The 13,160-nt window shown below is 38.3% G+C and overlaps 1 protein-coding gene across 4 annotated transcripts in view; it reads left to right on the plus strand.

Moving 5' to 3' along the window:
- ssh1a (slingshot protein phosphatase 1a) overlaps window positions 1-13,160 on the plus strand; it is a 43,357-nt gene that overhangs the window by 25,847 nt on the left and 4,350 nt on the right. For 3 of the 4 annotated variants that reach the window (XM_058775707.1, XM_058775709.1, XM_058775708.1), the window contains 12 exons: window positions 488-588; window positions 7,050-7,114; window positions 8,625-8,746; window positions 8,864-8,932; window positions 9,183-9,248; window positions 10,042-10,236; window positions 10,759-10,852; window positions 11,072-11,200; window positions 11,411-11,457; window positions 11,778-11,924; window positions 12,021-12,221; window positions 12,404-13,082. In XM_058775707.1, the coding sequence (XP_058631690.1) occupies window positions 488-588; window positions 7,050-7,114; window positions 8,625-8,746; window positions 8,864-8,932; window positions 9,183-9,248; window positions 10,042-10,236; window positions 10,759-10,852; window positions 11,072-11,200; window positions 11,411-11,457; window positions 11,778-11,924; window positions 12,021-12,221; window positions 12,404-13,082 (1,915 nt within the window). Of the gene's footprint in view, window positions 1-487; window positions 589-5,285; window positions 5,527-7,049; window positions 7,115-8,624; window positions 8,747-8,863; window positions 8,933-9,182; window positions 9,249-10,041; window positions 10,237-10,758; window positions 10,853-11,071; window positions 11,201-11,410; window positions 11,458-11,777; window positions 11,925-12,020; window positions 12,222-12,403; window positions 13,083-13,160 lie in introns of those variants that run through there. The other variant, XM_058775710.1, reaches the window with a different exon arrangement.

Consider the following 13,160-nt stretch of genomic DNA (forward strand, 5'->3'; position numbering starts at 1 on the left):
ACTTTATTTATTTTATTTAATTTTTTTGGAAAGAAGTCTTTTATTTATTTTACCAAAAAATGCAGTAAAAACAAAAATATTGTGAAATATTATTACAAATTAAAATAGTTGTTTTTTATTTTGATATATTTTAAAATGTAATTTATGTCTGTGATGGTAAAACTGAATTTTGACCAGCCATTACGCTAGTCCTCAGTGTCACATGATCCTTCAGAAATCATTCTAACATTCTGATTTTATACTCCCAAAACATTTCTTGTTATTATAATTATTAATTTTCTCTCTCTCTATATAAATGTATCTCTGAGTTGTGGAAGAAAACCCACATGTTGTGCATTGTGTTTTCCCAAAATCCGAATCTACAACTTTTAGGTGTCTGTGGGTTTTGTTGTATTACGTTTTCTGAAATGTCACGAGAGTATGTTTTGTTTCATTGTTGGCCACGTTTCTCACATTGTCTCCTCTACCTTTTCTTTCCCTTTTACAGTCTAAGCGAGAGCTTCTTCATGGTTAAGGGGGCCGCTCTGTTTCTGCAGCAGGGCAGTTGTCCACAGAGTCAGAAGGGTCATCCTCACCACAAACATGCAGGTGAGTCCATGCTTGCACTATAAAATCCATCTTCACACATCACACATTAGAGTTTCCGAATTTAGATGACCAGCCAAAAAGTCAACAAGTATACTTGAATTTTTATCACAGCACAGGCGTAATTTTTTGTACAGAATGCTCTTTGTTATTTGAGTGGACCTAACTTCATTAACTGTAGCTCAGATGTGTTACTTCAGTTTTATGTTAATGACTGTTGGAATTATGGCATTTTGATGGACATTTTGTTTACTGTAGTACATTTTGTAAGAGTGACTCTACTGCCTGGCCTACTGTGTTCGTCCTGAGAGAGAAATTCAGAAATTGGGCAGCAGGTGCTGTCCGGCTGATGGACAGACTCAGTGCTGGCTAAGCATGTTCCAGACAAGTGTGTGTGTGTGTGTGTGTGTGTGTTTGTGTGTGGATTAGCCAGATTAGCAGTTTAGCTCAGCACATTGGCACTGTGAGAACATCACTTCTTATAGACAAGGCACATGGGATGTCTCTCTGTTTTATGTGTTTCCTGGTGGTTTTATGAGGTTTATGGTGCAGATACAGTGGGGCAAAAAAGTATTTAGTCAGCCACCAATTGTGCAAGTTCTCCCACTTAAAAAGATGAGAGAGGCCTGTAATTTTCATCATAGGTATACCTCAACTATGAGAGACAAAATGAGGGAAAAATCCAGAAAATCACATTGTAGGATTTTAAAGAATTAATTGGTAAATTCCTCGGTAAAATAAGTATTTGGTCACCTACAAACAAGCAAGATTTCTGGCTCTCACAGACCTGTAACTTCTTCTTCAAGAGGCTCCTCTGTCCTCCACTCGTTACCTGTATTAATTGCATCTGTTTGAACTCGTTATCAGTATAAAAGACACCTGTCCACAACCTCAAACAGTCCAACTCCAAACTCCACCATGGCCAAGACCAAAGAGCTGTCAAAAGACACCAGAAACAAAATTGTAGACCTGCACCAGGCTGGGAAGACTGAATCTGCAATAGGTAAGCAGCTTGGTGTGAAGAAATCAACTGTGGGAGCAATTATTAGAAAATGGAAGACATACAAGACCACTGATAATCTCCCTCGATCTGGGGCTCCACGCAAGATCTCACCCCGTGGGGTCAAAATGATCACAAGAACTGTGAGCAAAAATCCCAGAACCACACGGGGGACCTAGTGAATGACCTGCAGAGAGCTGGGACCAAAGTAACAAAGGCTACCATCAGTAACACACTGCGCCGCCAGGGACTCAAATCCTGCAGTGCCAGACGTGTCCCCCTGCTTAAGCCAGTACATGTCCGGCCCGTCTGAAGTTTGCTAGAGAGCATTTGGATGTCAGTACGGGCAACGAAGGAGTGGCATCGTAAGAAGCATTTCAAGGTCCTGGAGTGGCCTAGCTAGTCTCCAGATCTCAACCCCATCGAAAATTTTTGGAGGGAGTTGAAAGTCCGTGTTGCCCAGCGACAGCCCCAAAACATTACTGCTCTAGAGGAGATCTGCATGGAGGAATGGGCCAAAATACCAGCAACAGTGTGTGAAAACCTTGTGAAGACTTACAGAAAACGTTTGACCTCTGTCATTGCCAACAAAGGGTATATAATATAGTATTGAGATTAAATTTTGTTATTGACCAAATACTTATTTTCCACCATAATTTGCAAATAAATTCTTTAAAAATCCTACAATGTGATTTTCTGGAATTTTTTTTTCTCATTTTGTCTCTCATAGTTGAGGTATACCTATGATGAAAATTACAGGCCTCTCTCATCTTTTTAAGTGGGAGAACTTGCACAATTGGTGGCTGAAATACTTTTTTGCCCCACTGTATGTTAATACACAGTTAACAGTTTTCCTGTTTGTTCAGAAAGGAAAATATAAAAACACTTTTTTCCCCTTTTTATGATGTTAATATATTTTTTGGTTACACTTTATTTTGATGGTCCCTTGTTAGGTTAGGGTTAGAGGAGGGTTGACGTGCTTATAAGCTTTATAAGATATTAAACAGACAGTCTTAATACTTCAGTGAGAGGTAGTTGACGTAGTTGCAAAGTTACCTATAGTCAACAGTCAATGTCTGAAGGGGACCATCAAAATAAAATGTTGCCTATTTGAATTATTTTATTTGTCTCTAATTTATAGGATTGTTGAGACAAGAAGGAAAATATGCGTAGAAAGGCTGTCATACTTTCTTTATACAGTATATAACAGTAGGTGCATACTTAACATATAAATATATTAAACTTGCATACCAATTGTGAGGCATGTTTTGTCATTTATGGGGTTGTCACAATCTGCCAGTTAAAAATCGTATTATAGGAACGATATTGCTATTATTATAGGCTGCACGATATTGGAAAAAATATTTTGCAATATTTTGTATTTCTGCGATATGAAAAAAAAAAAAACCCAGATGACTTGAAAAACTCTATTTGGAAAAAAATAAAAATCAATGATTGGGGTGATTTTGTAGGCAAGTAAATCAGCATAGAAAAATAAACAAATTACACAAACATAGATAAATATAATAGAACAAAGATTTAAAATAAATAAACAGTGCTTTATATTTTTCCGGTAAGTCTAACAGTATTCAGGTATACTGGTTGAATTATCAAATGTAAAATAAAACTGCATAGTCTTCACTGTATAAATTAAATCTAATAAATCTGTGTTAAAAATTTAACTGTGTTAAAAGTGATTTTTCTCTGTGTTTTGCTGTTTGATTAACATTCATGACACAGAAAGCCTCAGGAACATTAAACTGCTGCGAGCCTATACTATCCATTTTCTTTCTCAATTGTTTACCTTCACCTAAGTCATAAGCAACTGTGTTTACAAAGATACTTGCAGAGACATGCATTTTGACAGTTTAGCGTGTGTGTGTCATTTGAGGCACAAATAGACACGGAAGTGAACGGAATTCAGTGTTCACGTGCACCGGACGCGAGCGGCGCGGCGCAACAAAATACAAAAGAACCCATTATAATCAGTGATGCTGTCTACGCTGGATGCGGCGCGACACGGCAAATCCCCGCGAGTAAATCCCTCATTTTTTTTATGATGTACTGACACAAAGTTCACAGGATTTGCAACAGTTGTTGCAAAAGCGGTCAGTATAGTAAAAATCGCACATCCTGCGATGTGACAGTCGCGGATGTGCACAACGCAATATCGATGCTGAAACGATATATCGTGCAGCCCTAATGCAAACTGTAAAACAGTTATGACAACCAATTCATGAAACAGCAGAAATATTAAAAGATAACATACAAAAATATAAAACCATTGTTTTGCCCCAATACAAATATCTTTTGGTAAAATTATACCTGAAATGTATAGATATCACATGTTTGCTCAACAAATATTATAAAAATATAATGATTTCAAGAGTTTAGTTTGGAAGATAAAATTCACAAAGTTTTTAACTACAGTAGTTGTACTACAATACAACTGCAATTTTAACAGCAATACAAAACCACTGCTAGAAAAAAAAATTTCAAAAGTGAAAGTGTAACTAATTTGTGCAATTTTTTTTTATTTTTGAATTTAATTTTTAACTTTTTTAATCAAATTTAGACATTTAATCAATCAATGAATCAAGGAATTTCTCTGTGCAACAATAGCGCAAACACAAATGCATGACAACAGATGTCCTAGCCGCCATGCATCCAACACTGTCTAACACGAGTGACATGTTGAATTTATTAAACATGCTAATTTAAAGGACATGTTTACTGCTAAACAGAAGGGTGTACATTTGCTCCGGGGCGAATTGAATCTGTTATGAGAGAAAATAAACACCATGCAGACACAACAATTCCTCAGGCTTATGCATTGACTATCTCGCCACGCTTTCAGACAGCTGGTCATATCACAGCAGGTTTAGACTTTTTCTGTCATAAACCCCTGATATTATCAGGCATCTGTTTTGACAGTTGGCAAATTTTTTTTACTATCGCCTTACTTGTTGGGTGCGAAGTTTCGATTTGACCGGTTTGAACGCATCAGTAGTGCTTATTACAAGTTGTGCGAGTTGTTGCAGGTTTGACGAGCGGTTTTGTTTCTACATACAGTCTGACCTCAGGGCCTGTGGGGTTGGAGCGTCGCTTGAGTCATGAGCTTTTTGTACAGTGTACGAATAATAAATCAACTGCCCATCAATCACAAAAGGAACAAGACAAAGACTTCCTACAAGTGACTTATGCAGACAGTCTAGAAGATCTGGAATTAGATTACGAGAATTAGATCATTTGAAAAGAGTACAATTGCATCAGCACTAAAAGGTGGAGAAGTCAGCTGTCTCCGTTGAGAAACTGCGGATGTCTGTGTTAGACTAGACGATGTAGGGTTTCTCTTCCTCTGTGACAGTCTTAAGTACAAAATGTTCTCTGACAGTGAGAATTGCTCAGCTTTTTTCTCAACAAGACCTTCTTACAGTTTAATATTTATTCATGAGGCAAATCCTCGGTGCTCATTCTGAATGTAAGTTGAGCTCTAAAATATCTTCTCTCTGTGTTGACGTCTTTAAATGTCCTCGCGATTAGATGTTGATGACATAGATTTCCGTCTTGTTTTTGTCCTGTAAATTTTTTTTTTTTGGACGTCATCAGTCACCTCTATTTGCATTCTCATGGCGCCTGTCTCAGCCATAGAGTCAAAAATAGCATCAGTGGTGATTTATTAAACACTGACCAACTTCCTAAAGCAAGATACACCATAAATATTTGCAGATGGATTCACACCTGTACTGCTTGTCTGTTTGAGTTCTTTAGAGGACCAACTAAAGCACAAAGACAGTTAAATGGGGCATATCATAAGGAATTACATTTTTCTTAATCTTTTGAGATGTGTTCAATGTACTTACGAAAGTACACTACTTTTCAGATGTTTGGGGGTCGGCACAATTTTTTGTTTTAGAAGGAAGTCTTTTACACTCACCTAGGTAAGGTACAGTAAAAACGGTAATATTGTGAAATAATTTGTTTTTAAATTAATATATTTTAAAATGTAATTTATTCCTGTGGTGGCAAATCTAAATTACTCCAGTCTTCAGTGTCACATGATTAAATGTTTAAAATGACTCCTTTAAGTGAGTGTGGTTTTGAAAAGAGAGAAAATTGTTTGACCTTTCATTTAAATCATTGTTATGAGTAAAAGATTTGGTGAAAGAATAAGGTTTAGAATACTTCTGATTTTAAACACATCTTATTTCAGTGTCAGTCATAGGGATTGTCTCATCATGACAAAACCCCTGAAATTAAATGATGAATTGCTGTCAAAATCATAACTGATGGAGAAAACTGTGTGTCAAAGTCCTTTAGAATAATTATTAAACTAATAACTAAAAGCAAACTTCAGTAAAGCTAAGGTTGTGAATGATGTACTGGTCGCTCTTTTCTGCGCACTTACAGTGAATTGGAAACTATAATGATAATCTCAAAAACATTTATGCTTCTGATCAAAGCTGTGCTCTGGGATCCTGCGCTGCCTTAGCGATTCTTTTACATATCAGTTTTTATCAGATAAGCATGTAAAGTTATGTAAATTTTTGTCATGGAGACCCAGAAGCCCGAGGGGCTTGTTTTGTTGGAGGAGAGAACATACCCGGTTCTTTTCATGTATGCTTTAAATGCAAAGCAGCCAATAAACCGTAGAGAACATCATCTGTTGTGTTGAGTGTACATGACAGGCTTTGGCTCTTAAGCTGTGAGTTTATTTGGTTTTCACGTTTTTGGCTTTGTTCTTAACCTGCTCGTACACTTTGATTGGCCTCTCACACGTCCCACACCAGTTACATCATTGCTTCATGGATTCTGCCAAAGCTCACAAGAGTTGGAGGAGGATTGTTTGGGTAGGACCGCACCACAGTCAGAGGTCAGAGGAGTTAGTCGGTCTGTATTAAGGAGGAGAATGAAATGTAAACAGATCTTGTTTGGTATCTCTTACTGACTTGCATCAAAAGGGAGGGGCTAGTGAAAGCTGAATGACAGGCTGTCAGGTTTATAATTATTGATACCTTTGGCACAAAGCATAGAACTTATTTGCACATACCTGTTCACAATGCAGCCGAAAGTCACTTAGTCATGTCATACTTAACCGTTTCATTAAATAGGATTATCTGAGATATGTAAACATGAGAAACAACTCATTTTTCATATCTTTCCACATCCATGTGTTTGAACACTTTGTACTCTGGAATACAGTAAAATCAGCAGCGCTATAAAGGCGTTAATCAAAAGCATACTGTTGTCTTCCCACCCAAGATTTAAAGACTGATTTGTATCACTCAGTGGGCGTTCGTCTTGGCTCGGCTTCTCTTATAAACCTTAATTCACTAATATGACATCACCTTTAGTTATCTTGTTTATTTTTATGGTTGTTTTTCTTCAGCAGGGTTTTGAGACGCCGCTGGTGTCAATGTAAACAATGTTTTGTTTGGATTGTAACGGTGGTTTCACTCAACAGGTGACTTACCTCAGCATCTGCAGGTGATGATCAACATTCTTCGCTCTGAAGATCGCATCAAACTGGTGAGAGAACTCGTGCTGTCAATGACTAACGTTTTGGCAGTAAGTTACATGCAGTCAGGCTGAATGGGTTTCATTGTCAAAGTGTTGCCTGAAGACTGTTTTCTTTTCTATTAAGGCATGTTAAAATGTCTTACCTGCTTTTCCATGGTGAAATATGTACCAATACTAGTGCCAGTCACTTGTGACGTGTCGATTACCGTGCGTGGATCTGCATTTGTCTTCAGAAAGAACATTCTGTCATTATTCACTAAACCTCATGAGATTCCAAGCCGAGCACAACAGGAGAATTTTGAAGCATCAGTGGCCTGCGATGGCAAAAATGCATCATGAAAGTGGTTCATTGTGACTTGTAGGATGAATTCCAAAAACATTATAGGTCTGTGTGACAAAGAGGCAAATTTTATATTATTATTATTATTATATACTTCTGATGTCTCTCTGAAATATGACATCAGTGGCATTTGACCTAAAAAAAAAAAAAAAAAATTTAAAGTCGATTTGAGAGCACTGGTGGAATCATCAGTTGTAAAAAATGTCAAAATTTAGTCTGTTCCTTGCATGAAGCAATATGACTGTATGACTGTAGAATAGTGGTTCTCAAATCAAGGGGCATCACCAAACTTCCAAGAGGGGAGTCTTAAAATTATTTAAATTTACCCTTTTGAAAAATATTTGAAATACATTTATTTCATGCTAAGTATACTACAAATACATTTACACAGTTGTACTTTTAGCATACTAAACTGGTATACTTAAGGTCTAACTTAACTAATTTTTTACTTACTGCATTTTAATTGTGTGGAATTAAAGATTCGACTAAAGAATATATACTGAAGTATATTTGATTCTGCTAAAGTGGAACAATTGCAGTTATACTTCAGGTACACTTTAAATACCTTGCATTTAAAGACTGATAGTATTTGAAGATCATACAATCCTCATCAATAGTGACATTAAAACACATTTTAAGTTTAATATTAAGAAATGTGCATTGTGCACAAGTGTTACACTAAATAAAGTTTAATTACAGTTTTTATATCAGTAAGTCTCAAGCGATATGTCGGTTATGTTAATAGATTTGAACTATACATAGTATAAAATAAATGTATTTTAAATGTATTACTTTTTTACTAGGGTAGTAATATTAAAAATAAAGACTAAACAACATTAAACTGACATTATTTATATGTATTACAGTAGAAGTACCAGAGGTGCATGTCAGCTTAAATAGGAGAGCCTTATTATAATATTGTTTGACAGTGAGGGACCTTAAGAGGCAAAAAGGTTGAGAACCACTGCTTTTGAAGAGTTAATATTATAGTGTACTTACGGAGATTCTTCAAAATGCCCCTGTTGTCTTGCATGGAGAGAACGATTATGTGAGAGTGAGTGACTAAAAAGGCCGAATTTGTTCTAGAGTTCAGTATGTTAATGTTTAATATATTTTGCTTTTGCATGTGTATGTATTTTATGGGCCCTGTTTTTACACAAACCAAACTGTAATCCTCAGGCGGTGCGGTTAGAGAGCGCGTGGTCGGACCGTGTGCGGTACATGGTGGTAGTCTACACAAATGGCCGTCAAGACACTGAGGAAAACATCTTGCTGGGCATGGACTTCAGCAACAAAGACAGGTGAGACCAAATCAAATACAGTTTAGTATATCATCAAACAGACAAGTTTAAAAGTTTGTTACCTCCTGCAGGCACACTTCATTAAGTCAAATAAGGGAGTTTTTCTTTCACTTACAGTAAGAACTGCTCTGTTGGGATGGTGCTGCCACTGTGGAGTGACACCAAGATTCATTTAGACGGTGATGGGTGAGTACTGCCCCCTCTGGGAATGGAAAGGAATTGCTGTTGCTGGTCTGATTACACTTCAACTTTTGATGCACCGATCCAGATAGCATGGATTATAAACCGTGTTGAATGGATTTGTCAATGGACAATGAAGCCAATGACAATATTAACAAGTATTCCTTGTTTTTATAGTTATTTAGAAAGCTTGTAGCTCTATTGTAATGACGTATGGTATGATGTCCTTATTTAACCTCTTTTCTCATGTCTCCAGGGGCTTCAGTGTGACTACCGCCGGGCGCACGCACATCTTCAAGCCCGTGTCAGTCCAGGCCATGTGGTGAGAAAATAACATCAATAAATAATGAACTAGAGCTATTCAAACTTGCATTTTAGACATTTCGGTCTGTAGTGGAAATACTAATATAGAACGATTTGTTTACTCTTTTTTTTCTAAACGGTTTTTAAATGCTTGATGTGATCATTTAAGCGATTAAGCTAAAGCTTTCAATCAACTTCAGAAAATCACTCAGAACTGCTATTTTCACATCTATCTTTCATGTTATGATAAATCCTACAGTCACCTCTCTTAATCAGGTTACATTGTTTTTTCCAACAAGAGCCTTTGTCTGCTTGGCTGGGTGAATTTGGGCTCTTGTTTGTTTCTGGGGTAGAAATAAAACAGCTCCTCCGGGGGTTGAAGATGATTTGAGTGGACTGTTTTTCAGATGTTCACAGGTGCCTTGGGAGTTTAACATCTTTAAATATAGTAGAGCTCCACACTGCCATCTGGTGACACTTTCAGAAAAAGTACCATAGTGGTTCAGAGAATATAAAATCATCAGATGTTGTTTGATATAAACCCTGTTTAAAGTGATGCCTGGATATATACCACATTTCTGAATGATTGCTATCTTGACTGTTTTTGTTTAATTTTATTATGTTATTTTCACTGCTTTTTGCAATTGTGGTTAAGCTCTGTATCGTCGATTTGAAGTGTAGAATTATCTAAAATCAGTTTAAGATACAGTTTGATTCTTTTTAAGATCACACCATGATCATTTAAACTCATTTCTGACACTATTGGCAAAGGTCTCTCCTTCTTGCTCACCTTTAACCTGCTGTTCCTTTAGGTCAGCATTGCAGATTTTACACAAGGCATGTGAGGTGTCTCGAAGGTACAACTATTTCCCCGGTGGCATGGCGCTCACATGGATGGGGTACTACGAGAGCTGTATCGGCTCTGAACAGAGCTGCATCAATGAGTGGAACGCCATGCAGGATCTGGAAACACTGCGACCAGACTCTCCTGCAGTTTTCATTGACAAGTGAGTGCAAACCCTGAAAGCCCAGAGTCCTTGACCCACCAGCAGATTTAAATTAATATTTTGATTAGTTTTTTTGGAAGTGAGTTTTTTTCTCATTTCGTGACCAAGTAAGAGCAAAATCCAGACATATTTGTTGTCACAGTTTAATCTAATATTGGATCTGTTTAATAATCAGCGGTCATTTGCAGGAACTGAGGAGATGCAGGTTTTGAAACGGAAGTGTATAGTTGCAGTTTTTGCTGTCGAAGGGCAAATGTGATAGTCAAACAAACATAACATCAAAAAAGTTATATACTCAATTCTGTTTCTTTGTAAAAATGAGTAATATATTGTTTTTCTTCTTTTTTTATTTAGAAAAAGAGGATGTAACAGTAGACATGACCATTGTGTTGTTCATTGTATACAGTATATGTAATTTTGGCTTTTCTGAATAATAATAATAATACATTTACACCCTTCCCCTAAACATGATGCTCTAACTTGAACCATTGACATAGGCTGTGCTATGTTTCTGTTCCTCAGGCCAACAGAGAGGGAGAGAACAGAATGTCTAATCAAAGCCAAACTCAGGAGTATAATGATGTGCCAGGACCTTGAAAATGTCACGTCCAAAGAGGTCAGCAGGAAATGCAGAGAGTGCATAAAAAGTGTCACGACAGGCCCTCCTCAAAATCCGATCATAAGTGGTCTCAGGAGACACAGGATCCAGCAATGCGTCTCGGCTGACCTCTTGTGATCAGATTGTCTGAGATGGATCTTGATAGCAGATGTGAGCAGGGTTTATAACAGAACATTTGTTGAGACTAAGTCAATAACCGTGTGTATTTTTCCTTAGATTCGTAATGTGCTGGAGCAACAGATGAACCGCAACCTGAAAGAGTACAAAGAGTTCATTGACAATGAGATGCTGCTTATTCTTGGGCAGATGGACAAAGCCACGCTCATCTTTGACCACCTCTATCTGGTTAGTGCTGCTTTTATTAGACCTGCCAATTCCCACTGCTTTTCACCAGTTAAATCGGCACAAATAAAAACAGGGGAAACTGAAAAGCATTGGATTGATAAGATGTAAAGCTTGTTAGTTCTGTGGCAGGACAGATGGTTTGTGTCATATATGGGGGACTAGATGCCAATTTCCCTAAAAAGCCTGTGACGTGCATCGTTTGTCTTTCAGGGTTCTGAATGGAATGCTTCAAATCTAGAGGAGCTTCAGGAAACTGGGTGAGTATTACCTGTACTGACATCCACAGCTTGCTTTCCTCCCGTGCTGTTGTGTCTCTCAAGACACTGCTTCTTTAAACGGGTTAATGTTGGGTAAAGGTGAAAGTTTAAGGTAGGTGTGTGTATCGTATCGCCTCTTAAAGGGCAACATTTTCTCCTGTTTCAGCTAAAGTTCAGAGTAAATCCATCAAAGCTGTTACTTTTTAAGCAGGGTTTATTTTTAGTACCTGATCTAAGGAATAAAAATAAATTTGCGTGCATATGATTTTCTGTTGTCGTCCTCATGTAATTTGTGATCTCTAAATACATTGCTGTTTTAGGGTGGGCTACATCTTAAATGTTACGAGGGAAATAGATAACTTTTTCCCAGGAACTTTTTGTTACCACAACGTCCGAGTGTATGACGACGAGACCACAGACTTACTGGCCCACTGGAACGAAACCTACAACTTCATTGTCAAAGCAAAGTAAGGCTCTATTTTAGATTTTTCTCATGAAAAATAAGCAACGTACTTGGCTCTTTCAATGTGACTTTTTATACTCTCATGTTCTGTACTCTGCAGAAAGAATCAGTCCAAATGCTTGGTTCACTGCAAAATGGGCGTTAGCCGCTCGGCATCAACGGTAATAGCATATGCCATGAAAGAGTATGGCTGGTCTCTGGAGAAAGCGTATGACTTCGTCAAACAGAAGCGCAGTATCACCCGTCCCAATGCCAGCTTCATGAGACAGCTGGCAGAGTATGAAGGCATACTGGATGCCAGGTACAAGAGAAGTTTCCTTTATTATTGTAGTTATGTGGTAATATTGGTAGTTAAAGGTTCACTCACGAAACAAAAATTTTGTGGTCATTTACTCAATCAATAGGGTCCAATGTTGGATTTAAATTTTTGGGTGAACTATCCCTTTAATAATTTTTTAACCCTTTCTATACTTTTCCCTTCAGTAAGCAGCGTCATAACCGACTGTGGCACCCTGATTCAGATTGCGATCACCCTGATTGCCAGCAAGCTGCTGTCCCTTGCTGTGTGAACTCCGAGACTGTGGATCATGCCACCCCAGAGCCCACGAACCCCCGAGTCACCGTATGCTGCGAACCTACCGCCCACTCCTCTCCAATTAGCCTAGATCTGGACCCCAGTCACCCTCAAAACTACCACTATTACTTCCGTCGCCTGTCAGACTCGGCCCTCGACAGTGACCCTTCCACACCGATCCATGCACCGCCTCTGGTGGATGTAGATCGCGTCTACATCGAGGTTGCAGATGTGGAGCAAGATGCGCTCCTCGACGATGAACCCTTCGAGGGGCGCGAGGGTCTTCCTTTACCACACTTCGGTGTCCCAGGAGAGGGCACAGCCGCTCAGACCTGTTCTCGAGGGGCGGAGCCTCTGGAGGAACTACGTCTGCGGCTGGAGTTCAGTACGGTGGAGGAGGAGGATGAAGAGGAGGCTCAGAAAGAGCAAGCAGAAATGGAGGCGTTAGCAGAGGGAGCGAAGAGAGGAGATGGGAATGATAGTGAAGAGTTGTCACATGAAAAGGGGATTGATCTCGCAAGCCTAAACCATCTGTGCAACGAGAACTCCAACAACAACAACCACCTCAAAACGCAACAAAATCTTACTGTGAGTATCTCACATGATTGTATCACTGGTCCGTTACATATAATTTGTGTTACATAGTTTCTCCTTGTCTTCTCTTGT

This window comes from Onychostoma macrolepis, chromosome 05, assembly GCF_012432095.1.
Source record: "Onychostoma macrolepis isolate SWU-2019 chromosome 05, ASM1243209v1, whole genome shotgun sequence".
NCBI classification, from domain to species: domain Eukaryota; kingdom Metazoa; phylum Chordata; class Actinopteri; order Cypriniformes; family Cyprinidae; genus Onychostoma; species Onychostoma macrolepis.